This window comes from Erpetoichthys calabaricus, chromosome 13, assembly GCF_900747795.2.
Source record: "Erpetoichthys calabaricus chromosome 13, fErpCal1.3, whole genome shotgun sequence".
Classification (NCBI taxonomy): domain Eukaryota; kingdom Metazoa; phylum Chordata; class Cladistia; order Polypteriformes; family Polypteridae; genus Erpetoichthys; species Erpetoichthys calabaricus.
Window position 1 is genome coordinate 139500749 of NC_041406.2, and position 17087 is coordinate 139517835.

Sequence of the window (17087 nt, forward strand, 5' to 3'; positions counted from 1 at the left end):
TGACCTGGCTAGAAGTTTTAAGTCAAATTATAAATGTCTGCAATAGCTGAAACATACTGGACTGTCTGCACAGACCTACTTGCAAACAGTTAATCAGATGACTGGCTTTTTAGAGAATAAAATCATTCTGGATGCTGCATAAAATGTAGTTAGAAGATAAAAGACTTTTTTGCCAAGCACAAAAATTGAACAGTCAGCTGACATTTTCAGCCTTCTGGGTTTCACAGTGTGTGCAACAGAGGCAAGAGAAAAACAATAAATGATAAATCTGTGCCATTCAATTCACTTTATTTTTGTATAGTGCTTTTCAATGAGCGCAGGTGCAGACCATAGTAGTAAGTTCTCTGGTAAAATGAAAGTATAGATTTTACAGAGTTCGTACACAAAAAGATAGATTTGTTAACATAGGAAATTTTTAAAACTGGTGTCCATTTCAAACTAAACAGTATTTGTCTTAATTGTTGAGCTATGGCGAGTTGACAATGGAGGAGTGGAAAACAAAACTTAAAAATAACCATCTGAGTGGTCAACTGTGCTTTAGAAAAGATGAAGTCCAATCCAACTAACTGCTCAAAGTTCACCATAAGCAAAGCTCAACTGTACCAGGAATGTCTGGGGTCTCAGAGTAAGCACAAGTGAAATCATTGGCCATTTGTGAGATCCATGGCAGTACGTGATCGGCGTATGTGTTCAGATAGCAAAGTAAAGTCAATGTGTGTTGGTATTTTAATTTTTTCTTTGTCTCTCCCGTGCCCTTTTATGATTTTTAGGTGAATCAACGGCATCTGCTGTGAACAAGCTGAAATGTCCCCATTGTAACTACATCGCCAAACACAGACGAACACTAAAGAGGCATTTGATCATACATTCAGGGGTGCGTTCATTCAGCTGCGACATTTGTGGAAAACTTTTCACAAGAAGAGAGCACGTGAAGAGACATTCCCTGGTTGGTGCTTTTAAGCTTTTATAGGTTTTGTTACATCACCTTTTTGGTGTTAAACAGTTTCTATTGATCAATAATAATATTTACAAATAAGGCATGTAAAATCTATTCAAGTAAATCAGACATTTTACAGTTGTATTTACAGTTACAAAATTATTCCAAGCCTTATGAGTGTTTAACTCTTTCAGGGCTGTAGTCGACTTTTGTCAAATGGAGGAGTTGACGCGTCTGTAATCGACTGTAAACTGTGACAAAACCAACTGTTATCTTTTAGTTGGACTCTCATTGCTAGAAGGAAAGTTAGATTCATTGGTTTGACCAAGATTTCCTGCACTCTTGTGAGCAGCAAGGCACAAACAATGGCAAAAATGGCACTGACATCTGGTGAGATGTCAAAGCGAATGCATAAAGCAAAACACTCTGTGGACGACGTTTTGCCTATCATCTCTGAACTGGACTATGACTTGTCGGAATCAGATTTTGATACAAGTGATTGAAAACGAATGTGAGGTTCCAGCTTCAGCTGATTGGTCCCCAGCTAATCGTTGTACTGACATTGTTCGCTAGGGAAGACTGACACTTAACAATGATAAGAGGTAGAAACCAGATTGCAATGCACTGAGACTTTGTCCCAGCCACGCAAAGACAGCCTGGCAGCAAGCCTGACACATATTCTTGGCAAACTGGCAGCCACAGCATGCAGCGACAGATGTTTTGTGTTGATTTCTGTGTGAAACCATTGCTTTTCAGAAACAGTTTTTTGGACAAAATATTCAGCCCTCAAAGAGTTAAGTGGTTTGCATATTAGTGGTGAACATTATAGATAGATAGATAGATAGATAGATAGATACTTTATTAATCCCAATGGGAAATTCACATTCTTCAGCAGCAGCATACTGATACAATAAATAATATTAAATTAAAGAATGATAACAATGCAGGTGAAAAACAGACAATAACTTTGTATAATGTTGAATGTTAACGTTTACCCCTCTGGGTGGAATTAAAGAGTCGCATAGTTTAGGGGAGAAACGATCTCCTCAATCTGTCAGTGGAGCAGGACAGTGACAGCAGTCTGTCGCTGAAGCTGCTCTTCTGTCTGGAGATGACATTATTTAGTGGATGCAGTGGATTCTCCATAATTGATAGGAGCCTGCTGAGCGCCCTTCGCTCTGCCACAGATGTTAAACTGTCCAGCTCCATGCCAACAATAGAGCCTGCCTTCCTCACCAGTTTGTCCAGACGTGAGGCGTCTTTCCTCTTAATGCTGCCTCCCCAGCACACCACTGCGTAGAAGAGGGCGCTCGCCACAACTGTCTGATAGAACATCTGCAGCATCTTATTGCAGATGTTGAAGGACGCCAGCCTTCTAAGGTAGTATAACCGGCTCTGTCCTTTCTTGCACAGCGCATCAGTAGTGGCAGTCCAGTCTAATTTATCATCCAGCTGCACTCCCAGGTATTTATAGGTCTGCACCATCTGCACACAGTCACCTTTGATGATCACTGGGTCTATGAGGGGTCTGGGCCTCCTAAAATATATATATATATATATATAGGCGGCCAGTATGGTGATGCAGTGGTGGTAAGGAGGCTGGGTTTGTGTACCGAGTCCTCCTTGCATGGAGTTTGCATGTTCTCCACTGTGTTTGCATGCATTTCCTCCCACAGTCCAAAGACATGCGGATTAGGTGAATCAGTGATACTAAATTGGCCTTAGTGTGTGGTTTGGGTGGGTTTGTATGTTAGACCTGCGATGGACTGTTGCCCTGTGCTAGCTGGTATAGGCTCCAGCACCCCCTGTGACCTTGTTCCAGACTAAGTGGGTTAGAAAATGTTTTTTTTTTTTCTTTCTTTTAACTTTATTGAATTTATTAAAATCAAATAACATTCCATAAACACAACTCAAGTTTTACAAAAAAAAAAAATCATCCTCCACCCCTGAGAGAGAGAGAGGTAGGCCAGCAGTGTAAAACTTTATGCTAGTAAAGACAAATACATAGATAATAATAAATGAATAAAGATAAATGGAGTAAAAGAGGGGAGAGAACCTGCTTTCTCAATTTAAAAGCTTATTCTGAAATGTTATTGATTAGAACCTGCCAGGTTTTGAAAAAGTTCTGCACAGATCATTTTAAGTGAGAATTTATTTTTTTCCAGTTTCAAATAATATAAAACATCAGTTACCCACTGACTTAGCCTTATCTTGCTCAACTGGGAGAATCCTAACTCTCCTATTCTATGTGTCAATAGTGAAGTAAAGGCCATTGCAGTGTGTTTGTCCTTCTCCACTTTAAGCCCATCACAGAGCCCACCAAACACCGCTGTTAGTGGATTAGGAGGGATTGTGACACCAAGGCTGTCAGAAAGGCGTTTAAAGACTTTGGTCCAAAATGATGTTAATTTGGTGCAGGCCCAGAACATGTGACCCAGTGAGGCCGCAGCTTGATTACAGCATTTGCAGGTTGGTGTCTTGCCCTGGAAACATTTTGGACAATTTTAAATGAGAGAGATGTGCACGATATATAATTTTAAGTTGAATAATTCTTTGCTTTGCACATATGGAGCTCGAGTGAATTCTGTGCATTGCTACCTTCCACTTCTTTACTGAAATATATTTCCCACTGTACTCTGGGATCTTTGAAAGGGAGGGACTGTAAAATAGTTTTATATATTACAGAAATGCTGTCTGAGTCCATTGAGACTGAGCAATATTTTTTTCTGGCAGAGGTAGGTGGGAGGTGAGGAAAATCGGACAGGTTCTGTTTAACAATGTTTCGAAAATGAAGGTAGTGAAAGAAATGTGTTGCTGATAAGTTAAATTTGGAGTGTAATTGTTCGTAGGATGCAAAAACGTCTATGTGCAGATCTCTAAGTGATTTAATCCCAGATGTTTTCCAGGGATTAAAAACTGCGTCCGTGTTTTAAGGGTGGGAAGAGGTGGTTCAAGTGCAGAGGTGCCACAGATAAAACATTGGTTCCATATTCTGATTGAGTGATGCACAATTGGGCTGTTAGTATATTGGTGATAACTTGTTTGCGGATAGTTGGGTGCAGGTTGAGAAGACCCTGGAGAGGTGGAGATATGCTCTAGAGAGGAGAGGAATGAAGGTCAGTAGGACCACCAAGACAGAATACATGTGTGTAAATGAGAGGGAGGTCAGTGGAATGGTGAGTATGAGGGAGTAGAGTTGGTGAAGGTGGATGAGTTTAAATACTTGGGATCAACAGTACAGAGTAACAGGGATTGTGGAAGAGAAGTGAAAAAGAGTGCAGGCAGGGTGGAATGGGTGGAGAAGTGTCAGGAGTGATTTGTGACCAGCAAGTGTGAAAGAGAAGGTCTACAGGACGGTAGTGAGACTAGCTATGTTATATGGGTTGGAGACGGTGGCACTGACCAGAAAACCGGAGACAGAGCTGGAGGAGGGCAGAGTTAAAAATGTGAAGATTTGCACTGGGTGTGACGAACATGGACAGGATTAGAAATGAGGACATTAGAGGGTCAGCTCAAGTTGGACGATTGGGAGACAGTCAGAGAGGCGAGATTTCGTTGGTTTGGACATGTGCAGAGGAGAGATTCTGGGTATATTGGGATAAGGATGCTAAGGATAGAGCTGCCAGGTGAGAGGAAAAGAAGAAGGCCTAAGAGAAGGTTTATGGATGTGGTGAGAGAGGACATGCAGGTGGTGGGTGTAACAGAGCAAGATGACGAGAACAGAAAGATATGGAAGAAGATGATCCGCTGTGGCAACCCCTAATGGAAGCAGCCGAAAGAAGAAGAACCTGTTAATCCTTTGCTGTAAAATTCGCCTATCTTTTATCTTATTTTCTTGATGTGCATGTTCCTTTTCCAATAGTAATACTTTAACCTCTTTAGTGATCCATGGCTTACTGTTTGGGTACACCTTGACAGTTTTTTCCTTTAATGATCATAGACTCACAGATATATTCACTGACAGTGTAAGTGGCCTCATTCAGTGACTGCGAGGATATCAACACATCCCAATTTGTACTGGAGAAGCATTCCTGCAGTTTCTCTTCATTGTCCTTGCACCAGTTTTGTGTTGTTCGTGTGGCTGTTTTTTCTTTTTTCGATTTCTGTTTGTACTTCAGGAGTAGATGAATGACGACGTGGTCAGACGCACCCAGAGTTGCTCTGTGATGCGATATGTAGGCACCAGTTTCCATAGCACTTGTCCAGAGTTTTGTCCCCTCTAGTATTAATATTCACATACCGATTATAATTTGGTAATACTGACTCCAGATTGCATACATTAAAATCACCCATCACAAGTTTAAAAGAACCAGGTGATTTGGTTTCTAGTTTATGAGCAGTTTCAAGAATCGTTTCATCTGCAGCTCCCACATCAGCATGCGGCGGAATGTAAACGACTGTCACAAATGATTGATTAAACTCCCGTGGTAGATAGTATAGGCGAAGTCTGACAGTGAGTAGTTAGATATTCGGCGTGCAGATGCGCTCTTTTACAGTGATATTCCTGCACCACCTTTTGTTAATGTAACGGCAGGCCCCACCACCCATCTGCTTACCAGAAGCCGGATTTCTGTCTTGATGTACACCAACAAATCCATCTACTTCAACTGCTGTATTCTTAAATCAGGTCTCCATAAAGCACATCAGACAGCTTTCACGGTACTCATGGAGGTATTGCGTAGATGCTCTCAGCTCATCCAGTTTATTTCGCAAGGACTGTGCATTGCTCATGATGATAGTTAGCAAAGGTGTTTTAAAACTTCTCCATCTCCGATGTACTCATAGTCCACCTCTTTTTCCGGGTTTCTAAGATTTTAATTCGTTCAGTATATTAGTAGTACACGGGGAGTAACTGGTAGCTGGTCTCATTGATCGCAGCGCATCTCGGCTGTAGAAGAACAGCGCCGGTCACACACCTGGGATTTCCTGCGCAGGTAGTGTGTTAGTGTCCCGTTGGATTCCAAAGGCAATGACGATCAAAAGTAGGAAACTTTTGCAAATATTATAAACCATTTTATAGAAATAACTACTTGCAAACTAGTAAAAGAAAACAAAAAGAAACTTTTTTACACGAATTAAGAACAAAACGCAGGTACAAAACACGGAGCGATGCACTTCGAGGTCTGCTACAGATTATTGTAAGTATCTACTGGCAGGTGATGCTTCTAATCTCGTATCACAGCTCCAGCGGATTCAAAACTCTGTTGCAAGAGTCCTTGCAGAGACCAGCAAAAGCGATCAAATCACAGCCATCCTGCTTTGCCTTCACTGGCTTCCTGTGTCTTACAGAATTGAATAGAAAATTCTATTCTAAACCTACAAAAGATTTAAATGGCCTCATACCGGACTATATAAGTGACCTTCCCCATCGCTATGTTACTGTTCGTCCATGAAGGTCCTCTGATTCTGGCAATCTTGTTGTGTCCCCCAGTATCCTGCAGTCTGTGGGTGACCGGACCTTCAGCTGTATAGCGCCCAGACTTTGGAATGACCTCCCGAAATTAAGATGTGCCGACTCAATTCATTCCTTTAAAGAACAACTTAAAACTCCTCTGTTCTGGAAGGCTTTTCACTCAACCTGACATTCTGCTGCCCTTTCACTTTACCTCTCTGTCCCGATTCTCGGGGTGTAATGTGTGTGTGTGTTATGTCATAAATGGTGTTATTTGTTCAGGCTTTTCTTTTAGTATTGAATTTAGTGTTTTACACTTTTATTCCATTTAATGCTTTGTTTTTCCTGTATTTATCTGTTTATTGTCCTATGTAGTAATAATTGTGTCCAATATTACATATACCCTGCTGTTTAAATAAGCGCCTTGAGCATGCGAAAGGAGGTATATACGGTAAATGTGTTATTTCTTATTATTATTATCTATACTTTTACTGATTGTTAGTTTGTGGCAGTTTCTATTTTATTTATCATCTTTTGTTGTTTGAGGCACAGTGGTTAGCCTTGCTGCCTCACAGCTCTGATCACATATTTGGACACAGTCAGCCCAGCATAGTTGTCAGACATTTCCCAAGCCATCAGAGATGCCTAAAAGACCATTGCTGCCTTGTAATCCACGCACACTCTGTTTAGTTCCTCCTTCAGTGCATTTCTCAGAGTTCAGCAAAGTTCTCCGACTTTGTCTAATTTCTGCTGATGTCAAGGCATGAGATCTGTCGTCAAGCTTAACCTCCCCTCGGATTAGAAACTGTGTAATGTGACATCGGCTTAATTCATACATTTGTAAAGATAACTGCTGCATTTCATGACTGAGTGACTTGCTTGGTGATTAGCAGTGTTACCTTGCAGTCTCTGGTCAAATCCTGGCCCAGATGTTGTCCTTTTGGGCTTTGCATGTTCCCCCTCCATACAGAGATTTCCTTCCCCGTGCCACCGGAGTGCCGTTTGTGTAGATTGATTTGTGGAATCTAAAATTTTTATGATGCAGTGTGGCCAGTGTGTGAGTTTGTGTGTTCTGCGATCAAATCTGATTTTTATTGTGACAAGCCTTGAATGAGTTGGAGCGAGACACTGGGCAAGTCACATCACACAAATGAACTTCACGGGAGTGCGCCACCAACTCTCCAAGATTATATAAATGAAGGCCGTGAAGTATTAACTCTAATTCATAGTTTTGGCAATGGTACTAGTATTAATAAATACCAAAGTGTGTTTTTTAATGGATTTTTAGTAATGGATTCCTTTAATATTAGGCATTGAGATGAGTGCCCAAATTGAAAAAGTAAAATAAAAATCTAATCAAAATCTTAATTGGTACTTGTTTAGGTGGATAATGATTTTTTTTTTTTTTCTGCGTCTCCAAAGGTGCACAAGAAGGACAAGAAATACAAGTGTATGGTCTGCAAGAAAATCTTCATGCTAGCTGCTAGTGTGGGAATTCGACATGGTTCTCGTCGTTACGGTGTATGTGTAGACTGCGCAGACTCCCATCAAGGCTCACAGGAAGGTTTGGATCAAATGCAGGACATTGAGTACTCCAGGGAAGAGGACTATGAGGAAAACGAAGGGGCCGAAGTGGAAGAGGAGCTTGGGGATGAAAATGAAGAGCAGAATGAAAACGAACAGTCGAACTGGGAGGAGGCCGATGCCAGTGACATGTGTGTCACTTTAGATGACGACTAGCTAGCGAGTGACCCAAACAATCAAAACTCCAAAGTGCTATCAATAATTGTGTTTAATGTACCAGGCAAATTTTGGAAGATAAAGTGGGAGGTCGACCTCTGAACAAAGGGCCTCTACGGTAGATGTACAGAATTAGGTTTTGGACACTGGAACAATGGGCCCGTAGTCATGTGAGCGAGCGATTGAGCGAGAGAGGGAGGAGCGATTTTCTTAAATCAAGATTTTAGTGATGTAATTTTTCAATTTGGGTCTGTACAGCGTTTTAATTCATAATATGCCAATCATCTTAAAAAGAAATTTTGTTTTATTTAATTTATGAAATACTGATATAATGGTCTTATTAAACAATATAATTTTTTTCTTTAATGTTTTATGTTTGTTATCTTTGTTTTCTTCTAAAAGGAAAAAAAATTCCACTGTTACCTGCCACAGTTAAACATAATATACAAAAAAATAAAAATTGCTGCGAGTCACAGCACCACTGCTTCTATGGTTAATAGCACCCATATAGCTCATGGGACATTTTCCATTTTTGGGGGGTGGGCACATATATATATATTTCTTTAAAAAAGGAGTATTGTAAGATTTATCTTTTTCCAGTTATTCACTCAGTTTCCTTGGCTATTCAGATGTTTCGACTTGTACTTAGTCGGACACGAAAAGCTCCCAGCCCATAGAGCAGAATATTTGTTTCTTTTTCGGCAAATTTTTTTTTTTTTTTTCAAGCCAAGTAATCAGTTACAAGATACCCCGCTATGACCTCTGTTTTATTGTTGCAAAGATCCTTTAAATAATCCTTAAAGGTCAAATCAAGAATTTGTTAAATCTCCCTTTTATCAGACCAAAATTAGATTGATCACAACTGATTAAATAACTGGAAGACTATAGTAGAAAATGTGCATTTATAGATGGATATATTCTGGTCTATTTATATTTTAAAGACATGAGCATCTTTTAATATAAATTATTATGCATTAATCTTTACCCAAAATGTGTCTATAGCTTTACAGTTCTTTGATTTGTTTGTTATATTTATATAGACGGTTGAACCTGTGCCATGTGGAGTTAATCTATTAAAATAAAGAATGTCCTTTTAGAGTTCTCCCTTTCGAAATGAATATGTGATGCAGCAGGACTTTAATACAGGAGACCTGCGGCAAAAGAGAAACACATTTATGTGCTTAACATTTCAACTTTTTAAATTCATGATCGAGTCTAAATATTTGACAAACGTAATTATTCCGTAATTGGCAGATGACGTTTTATTGTCACTGGTTTAGTTCCTTATAGATCTAACTTTAATATTGACACATCTGGCTGAAGTAGCGAATTTCAGGGCATCATCCTAAATACAATAGAAATGAGGTAGGAGTTGTTCTGTCACTGCAAGGCACCAAAGAGCACAAAGGTAATTGTTGTGAAATGTCCAACTGAATCACTGTAGCAAAAACTCTGTTAGTGCTGCTTGTGTGGGTTCTTAGTAGGCATATCTGCAGGGCTCCCTCAAATGTCATTCAGTCTGTCGTCGCAATGACCACCTGAAGGGCTGTTAAAATGTGTTTAGTCAAATGTCTGCAAGTAATTGAATTTCACGTGAGAGTTGGAATGTTGCTGCATTCACATGCTATTGGGACTATTTGGAGCTCTGATTTGTGACGTTCTGTGTGTTCACGTGAATTTTCGGTTGAACTATTCAGACAAACACAAGGGTTTTTTTTTCTTCCAAGCTAAGTAACAAATTAACAAATTATTTTTTGAATATGGTAAACTAAACTTGTTAAACAAGTATCGCTTCACTGCAAATGCAATTCAACTACAAAAATTGCATTTCTGACTGACTGGGTTATATTTTTTATTTTATACAATGGGCTAAAGTGGGAGGTCAGAGCTCCATCAGAACTCTGAGAATTTGGGTAGCTTCGCTTTCTCAGAATTCTCCGAGTTTGTACGGTGTTGACATGGAGTTTCCGACTTATATTGCCAGTCTGCCTGATTAGCATGTGAACACAACATGTTTGTGACGCCCAGAGTTCAAACAGATGGTCTGAGCAACTTCCTCCTTTCAATCTCTTAGTCTTGGTTCTCTTTTGGTCTTTAAAAAAAGTGTTAGTGTTTAACCAGATAATATCACCTTTCATTAAACCATATTCAAAAACATTTGCAATGCTTTCTTCCATTTATATTAGATTTAAAAAAAACAATCAAAATTGGCAGAGCACAAGAAAATGTCGGAGCTGTATTGCTGTGAACTCGCACCATGAAGCATCTCTGTTCAGGTTTGGACTCCAATGGGTGGAGTGTAGTGGAGACTCGCTGCGTGCTGTGTACAGAGACTGTCTCTGCGTGGCTGGCTAATGGAGTTACTCCTTTAGCGCGCTCTTCATGATCACTTCTGAGCCACCAGCAGCTACCACATCACATGTCCTTCGAGCTGAGAAGCTTCATGGTGCAAGTCCACGACAATTGCTGTGTGCCGTCTGCCGGATATTTTTGCGTTTTTCCCACTCTGCCCTGCTCTTTGTCCACTGGGGACCTGCACCTCTGCCTCATAACCATCTGCTTGTTTGATTATTCCAATGTGTGTTCCTCCTGAATTGTTGCACATTTCTGTTCAAATCTTTTTAACTGTCAGGGGATGGTTTCTGTACAGATTTGTAATATTCTTAACGTTTGTTTTTTTTTTTTTATTATTATTATTATTTTGGTGTTGCAGCTGTACCAAATTAATGTAATTCCCGTTTTGATTTACATTTTTTTAAATCTTTGTCTAATTGAGTAATATGTCACTCTTGCACTTGATTTTTAAATGCTATTTAATATTTCTGTGTGGCTTTTCGCGTGCTAATATATAATCCCAAAATGGCCTGCTGTGGCTGACCATAACCCTGTACTGAATTACAGCAGGTTCAAAAAATAAATGAATGGATGGATGTTTTTGCAATGTTTATAGCTTTATTTATTTTCTTGTGTTATGTGGTGGTGCCTGCTTTTGTTTTGTTTTGTTTTGTTTTTTTTTTGTTTATTTTGTTTCTTGCAGTGGCTAACCCTAGTTATGCGGATTCTACCTTTTTATACTGTACCATTTGCTGATCACTGTGGAGCAATTCTTTACTACTTCATATTGTATTTTGGATGGACAAAATCTATTCCAGGGTAGGACTTGACATGCTTGTAACTGTAATTAATGCTGTTCACATGTTGGTTTTGTTTGTTTCTATTTATTTTAATTGATTTTAAATTTGTTAAGCCCTTATAAACTGTTTACTTGTATGTGTTTAGGGTGTTTTTTTTTTTTTTTTTAACCAATCATTGTCAGGAATTCTCAAACCCCTGTGAGTGTACATGTTGAACAATGAAGGTTCATGGATCTCGTCTCGTCTAGTGATTTCATACTTTTTCAAAAGGCAAGTAATCAAATGTGATGACCGTTATGATTAATGATCTTTAACGAAGTGTCATTTCACGACTTTGCACGTGAACCCCTAAAATTCAAACCAAATGTACGAGATCTCCCAGCCGCCACGCCAGTGTCCTTCACTTTCCGCTGTGTCTCATTCGGGTTGATGTATTAAAAGACAGGACGATGCTTTGAAACATTCCTGAAACTGCACACATGTGCATTGTCGCTGAATAATCTTTTATGTTTATTGCAATTTTTTATTAGAAAGTGAGATATCAATTTTCGTGTTAATCCTAATGATAAAAGCCATGCCGTCTTTCCTCTCTTCTATGTCACAGAGCAGTAGCCCTTGAACTGTCGTATTTTGCATTTACATTTGTCCTGCTTTAATATCGAAAAGAATCAATGTTTAGTTAGTTGCCATTAGACTGCCTGTAGTTTTGAGACATTTTGTTTAAACTTCCCCAGCTGAGGAAAGGCTAAAGGCCCCTTTATACTTCGCATAACTGTGAAGATCGGTGTGACAATAACTTTCGTCAGTTGTCCTTTCGAGTGTGCCTCCAGATTTTGTTGTCCTGTTTGTGTCAACGGACAACAAAACGTGGACATGCGTGAAGCGATTCTGCATTGGCGCAGTGCCACACACACACACACACACACACACACACACACGATTGGCCTGTAAACAGCGGGTGGCCTGTCACGTTGTGGAATGTAAACTTAGGGATGCTCCGATCAGGATTTTTTGAAGGGCCGATTTGTTGATCACCAGTTTCATTTTACTAGAATTGGAAGATACCGATTTGTTGTATTTTATTTATTTTTACACTAAACTCCTGCATATCCAGCCAGGCAGAACCTTATGTTGTACATTAAGTGGTATTGTCGCAGTTCACTTGCAGACCACTTGAACAAGGCCTACTAAGTGACCACAAAATATGCTAGAATCTTTTACTGGGATTTTATTTTTTTCTTAAACTAATGTACACCAAATTTTGATCCATAAAACATGTCATAATAAATAAAATGCTTGTCATAATTATAAGTTCTAATAAAATGTTATGTTTATTAAGGAGATACAAGACTAACGTGCTCCACAAGTTTGCCCCCAAAAATACAGAAATGTGGCCGTTATGTTAACAGGCCTGCGGTTTGCTAAGCAACAAGGAGAAATTCTCCTTTATTCTTTTTCTAATTAAAAATGTTGGCCACTGTAGTAAACACAAGCTCACTTTCCGTCCTCACTCGGACAATTACGGGATAAAACACAAAGGTCTTAACACATTCAAGGAGTCTCTCGCTCGTTTCGGACGGAGACCCAACTACCAGGTTGCCGATGACTCCTCGGTTTATTCCACTTTCTTTCATATAAAAGCCAATATTCCTGAAGTTTGATTGTCCGCTTTATGTCTACTAGAAGTTTCCGACAGATAAATAGTACATGCAGATCGTACCTAAATTATTATAAAACTTAGAAGAGCAGGCACAGTCTTTCAAATCGGTTACTTTACCGAACACTACGTCACACATGGGGATAATTGGCCGATTTTAGGTTAGCAGCTGACCAATCGGAGAATCACTAGCGGAACGTGTTCAGTTTATGCTAAACGCGCAGATCCGACGGTTCAAAGTTCAGACCCTCACTAATACACCAGTCCTTGTGGACCGGAATGGACGAGAAACTCCAATTTCAAACTTCTTTACCGATTTTTGTTTACATTTTTATATTCTGCTCTTCGTTACTGTTAATCGTAGTCGATTCGTGTTTAAGGAAAATGCAGCAGTGTGGATACAAGTGCAAATAGTTAGATGGCACATTTGAGGAATCTTATTTTAATGTTAAGAACTTTGTAATCCTTAGACAATAAAATCAACAATTGCAATACACCTGAAAAATAACTTAAAATAAGTTTATATATATATATCATATACCTGATTTTAGGCCTGAAGTGACTGATCTCGAATCCTGAAATTCAAACAAACAAACGTGGAGACGAATCCCTCAGAGGACTGACACGCTGGCCGCTTTGTGTTGTCGGCCGTGATCTGCTCTCCTGTAGTCTGACTTGTGTGGACCAGGCAGGTCAATGCTAGTGTGTAGACCCCCAACTTGTTGATTATAGTTGTGTAAATCCAATTTTTAATGTTTTAATTCTGAAAACATTCTAATTTTACACTAGGTGCATACGTGTTTAGCATTTTATTGTTAGTTTTGTGTTAAGTTTTCAGCTTTATTATTTCATTTTTTTTGTTAAATCAAGCACATATTTTATAACGTTGTGTAATGTTTGTGGGGCACCAGTTTTTGTTTGAATGCAGTGAATTTATTGAAGTGCTACAATAATTGTAAGATTCTCCCTTTATTGTATGTGAATGTGTAATTTAATCTGTATAGAGGAAAAAAAAAAAATCTAAATCTTTGTGTTAATTTTATTTACCCAAATGTCGTGGGAGGATTTGTATGTGTCTGTATATCTACACGCTAATAATGTCCGTCTCTGTCAGTATGCACACACATACAAAGACCCCACCACCCTGACGTCGTCGTCCTTCTTCTTCTTCTTCTTCTTGTATGTTTGGGTTTTGGGGGAGTAGGGTGGGTTTGTTTTTTGTTTTTTTGTTTTTTTTCCTTTGTCTACACCAATGCTTTATTCCATCTCTCTTGATTTGTGTATATCAGATAAATTATTAAATATTTCTTGTTTCAACTATATGCAGTAAAATGATTTAAAAAAAAAAAAAAAATTTCCCTTGACACTACACACATGTAGTGGATTTTCCAGCTGTATTTTTTTAAACAGTAGAAACGTATTTTTGGGTGACAATGCTGTCATGTACAGTAATGCAACTGGGTTGTAGTCTTCTGAAAAACGCGACTTGAGTTGGGTTACTCCTCCTAATTCTGGGATTTTAGAAATCCCGCCTCCTTGTTTCTGTTTTAAGTTGTAATACTACTGTTCTGTATAATACATTGAAAAAAACACAATAAACTTTGATATTGCTAACGTATTGTTCTTTATCTTTATAAGTACCTGCTTGAACTGGGGTAGGAACTCCATGAAGAAGACCTTTCAGAAACGTGAAAAATGTGACGCATGAAGGTTAGTGTACGGTGGATTTAGGAAGAATCGAGACCCCTTCACATTCTCAACGGTTTAATTGTAAAAGGAAGGATTTGCCATTTTTTTGCCCATCAATTTACACTTAATAACCCCCAATGATAAAAGTGGAATTGTGCTTTTAGAAAGGTCTGCAAGTCGAACACTGAAATTTGTAGAGATGTACCCAAGAATGACCAACTTTGCACCCCTGGGTGTAGCCCATTTCTTCCTAGCAGATCCTCTCCAGCTCCATTAGATTTTTGGATGGGAAGCCGTCTGTCAGCTGCCATCTTCAGGTCTGTCCTCTCATTACTGTACTATGGTCCAGCTTAGAAAAGAATTCAAATTTGATGGATTAGTTTGGATCCAAATTCTTACTCTTTTTGCTCAGTTTTTGTTTTAAAATCTATCAGTTAATTCTTCTTTAATTGACATAACTTTAATAGAATTTCTTACTGAAAGATTCTATATAATTTAAAGCATTTAATTTAAAAATGTAAATCATTTTGAGCTACTTTTTGTATGAAAATGTGCTATATAAATAAATGTTGTTGTTGTTGTTGTTCATGTTCTTTGGGGTTTGGCTGGGCCACTCGAGGACACTCTGAGACTCATCCTGAAGCCACTCCAGAGTTGTCCTGTTTGTATGTGTCAGGTCATTGTTGGTTGCCATCGCACCAGTCCAAGGTCACGTCCCAGGATTTCTTTTGGGCTTGGCTGCACTCATCCATCAAATCAATTCTGGCCAATCTCCCTGTCCCCGCAACCCCCATCACCTGATGCTGCCACCGCCATTAGTCGGGTAAAGAGCGGTGCTTGGTCTTCACCAGATATATAGTGCTTGGAGTACTTTGATTTCTTTTGTCTCCTCAGACCAGAGAATCTCTCCGCGTCCTTTAAATGCCGTTTGCCAAACTCCCAAGCTGCAGTTAGCCACTCTACCTTAGACACCTGATTGATGCTGAGATGGTCATCCTTCTGGTGGGTTCACTTGTCTCAGCAGATGTCTTATTCGAGTGATCGCTGGCTTCTCGGTCACCTCCTTGACCAAGGCCCTTCTTGCATGCTTACTCACTTTGGCTGGACGTCCAACGCTAGGAAGAGTCCCGGTGCTCCCACACTTGGGCCGCTGTGCTCCGGGGACCACTCAAAGCTTTACAAATAGTTTTTTCATGCTTGCCACGATTTATGCCACACCACAGTTTGATCGCGGAGGTCTATAGAGAGTCCCTTGGACTTTATGGCTTGGTGTTTGTCCGGACATACGGCGAATTGTGGTATCTTCTATACACAGGGACGCTCTAAATCAGCGGTTCTCAAACAGTGGGGTGTGCCCCCCAAAAAATGGGGTGCGAATGTTGCCATATGTGGCATAATTTTGCTATTCGTAGGGAAATTTTAAACTTGTGCTGGTGTATCAGCAGCAAAAAATATACAGTGGGGCAAAAAAGTATTTAGTCATCCACCAATTGTGCAAGTTCTCCCACTTAAAAAGATGAGAGAGGCCTGTGATTTTCATCATAGGTAGACCTCAACTATGAGAGACAAAATGAGAAATAAAAATCTAGAAAATCACATTGTCTGATTTTTGTAGAATTTATTTGCAAACTATGGTGGAAAGTAAGTATTTGGTCAATAACAAAAGTTCATCTCAATACTTTGTTATATACCCTTTGTTGGCAATGACAGAGGTCAAACGTTTTCTGTAAGTCTTCACAAGGTTTACACACACTGTTGCTGGTATTTTGGCCCATTCCTCCATGCAGATCTCCTCTAGAGCAGTGATGTTTTGGGGCTGTCGCTGGGCAACGCGGACTTTCAACTCCCTCCAAAGATTTTCTATGGGGGAGATCTGGAGGCTGGCTAGGCCACTCCAGGACCTTGAAATGCTTCTTACGAAGCCACTCCTTCGTTACCCGGGCGGTGTGTTTGGGATCATTGTCATGCTGAAAGACCCAGCCACGTTTCATCTTCAATGCCCTTGCTGATGGAAGGAGGTTTTCACTCATAATCTGACGATACATGGCCCCATTCATTCTTTCCTTTACACGGATCAGTCGTCCTGGTCCCTTTGCAGAAAAACAGCCCCAAAGCATGATGTTTCCACCCCCATGCTTTACAGTAGGTGTGGTGTTCTTTGGATGCAACTCAGCATTCTTTCTTCTCCAAACACGACGAGTAGAGTTTTTACCAAAAAGTTCTATTTTGGTTTCATCTGACCATATGACATTCTCCCAGTCCTCTTCTGGATCATCCAAATGCTCTCTAGCAAACTTCAGACGGGCCTGCACATGTACTGGCTTAAGCAGGGGGACACATCTGGCACTGCAGGATTTGAGCCCCTGGCGGCGTGGTGTGTTACTGATGGTAGCCTTTGTTACTTTGGTCCCAGCTCTCTGCAGGTCATTCACTAGGTCGCCGCGTGTGGTTCTGGGATTTTTGCTCACCGTTCTTGTGATCATTTTGACCCCACGGGGTGAGATCTTGCGTGGAGCCCCAGATCGAGGGAGATTATCA

The 17087-nt window shown here is 39.9% G+C and overlaps 1 protein-coding gene across 2 annotated transcripts in view; it reads left to right on the top strand.

Annotated features, from left to right (window-relative positions):
- Positions 1 to 14474, top strand: part of zbtb10 (zinc finger and BTB domain containing 10) — a 79920-nt gene extending 65446 nt beyond the window's left edge. For both annotated transcript variants that reach the window (XM_028817583.2, XM_028817585.2), the window contains 2 exons: positions 771 to 946; positions 7752 to 14474. In XM_028817583.2, coding sequence (XP_028673416.2) covers positions 771 to 946; positions 7752 to 8069 — 494 coding nt within the window. In that variant the 3' untranslated portion in view covers positions 8070 to 14474. The remainder of the gene's footprint in view (positions 1 to 770; positions 947 to 7751) is intronic.
- The last annotated feature ends 2613 nt before the right edge of the window (positions 14475 to 17087 follow it).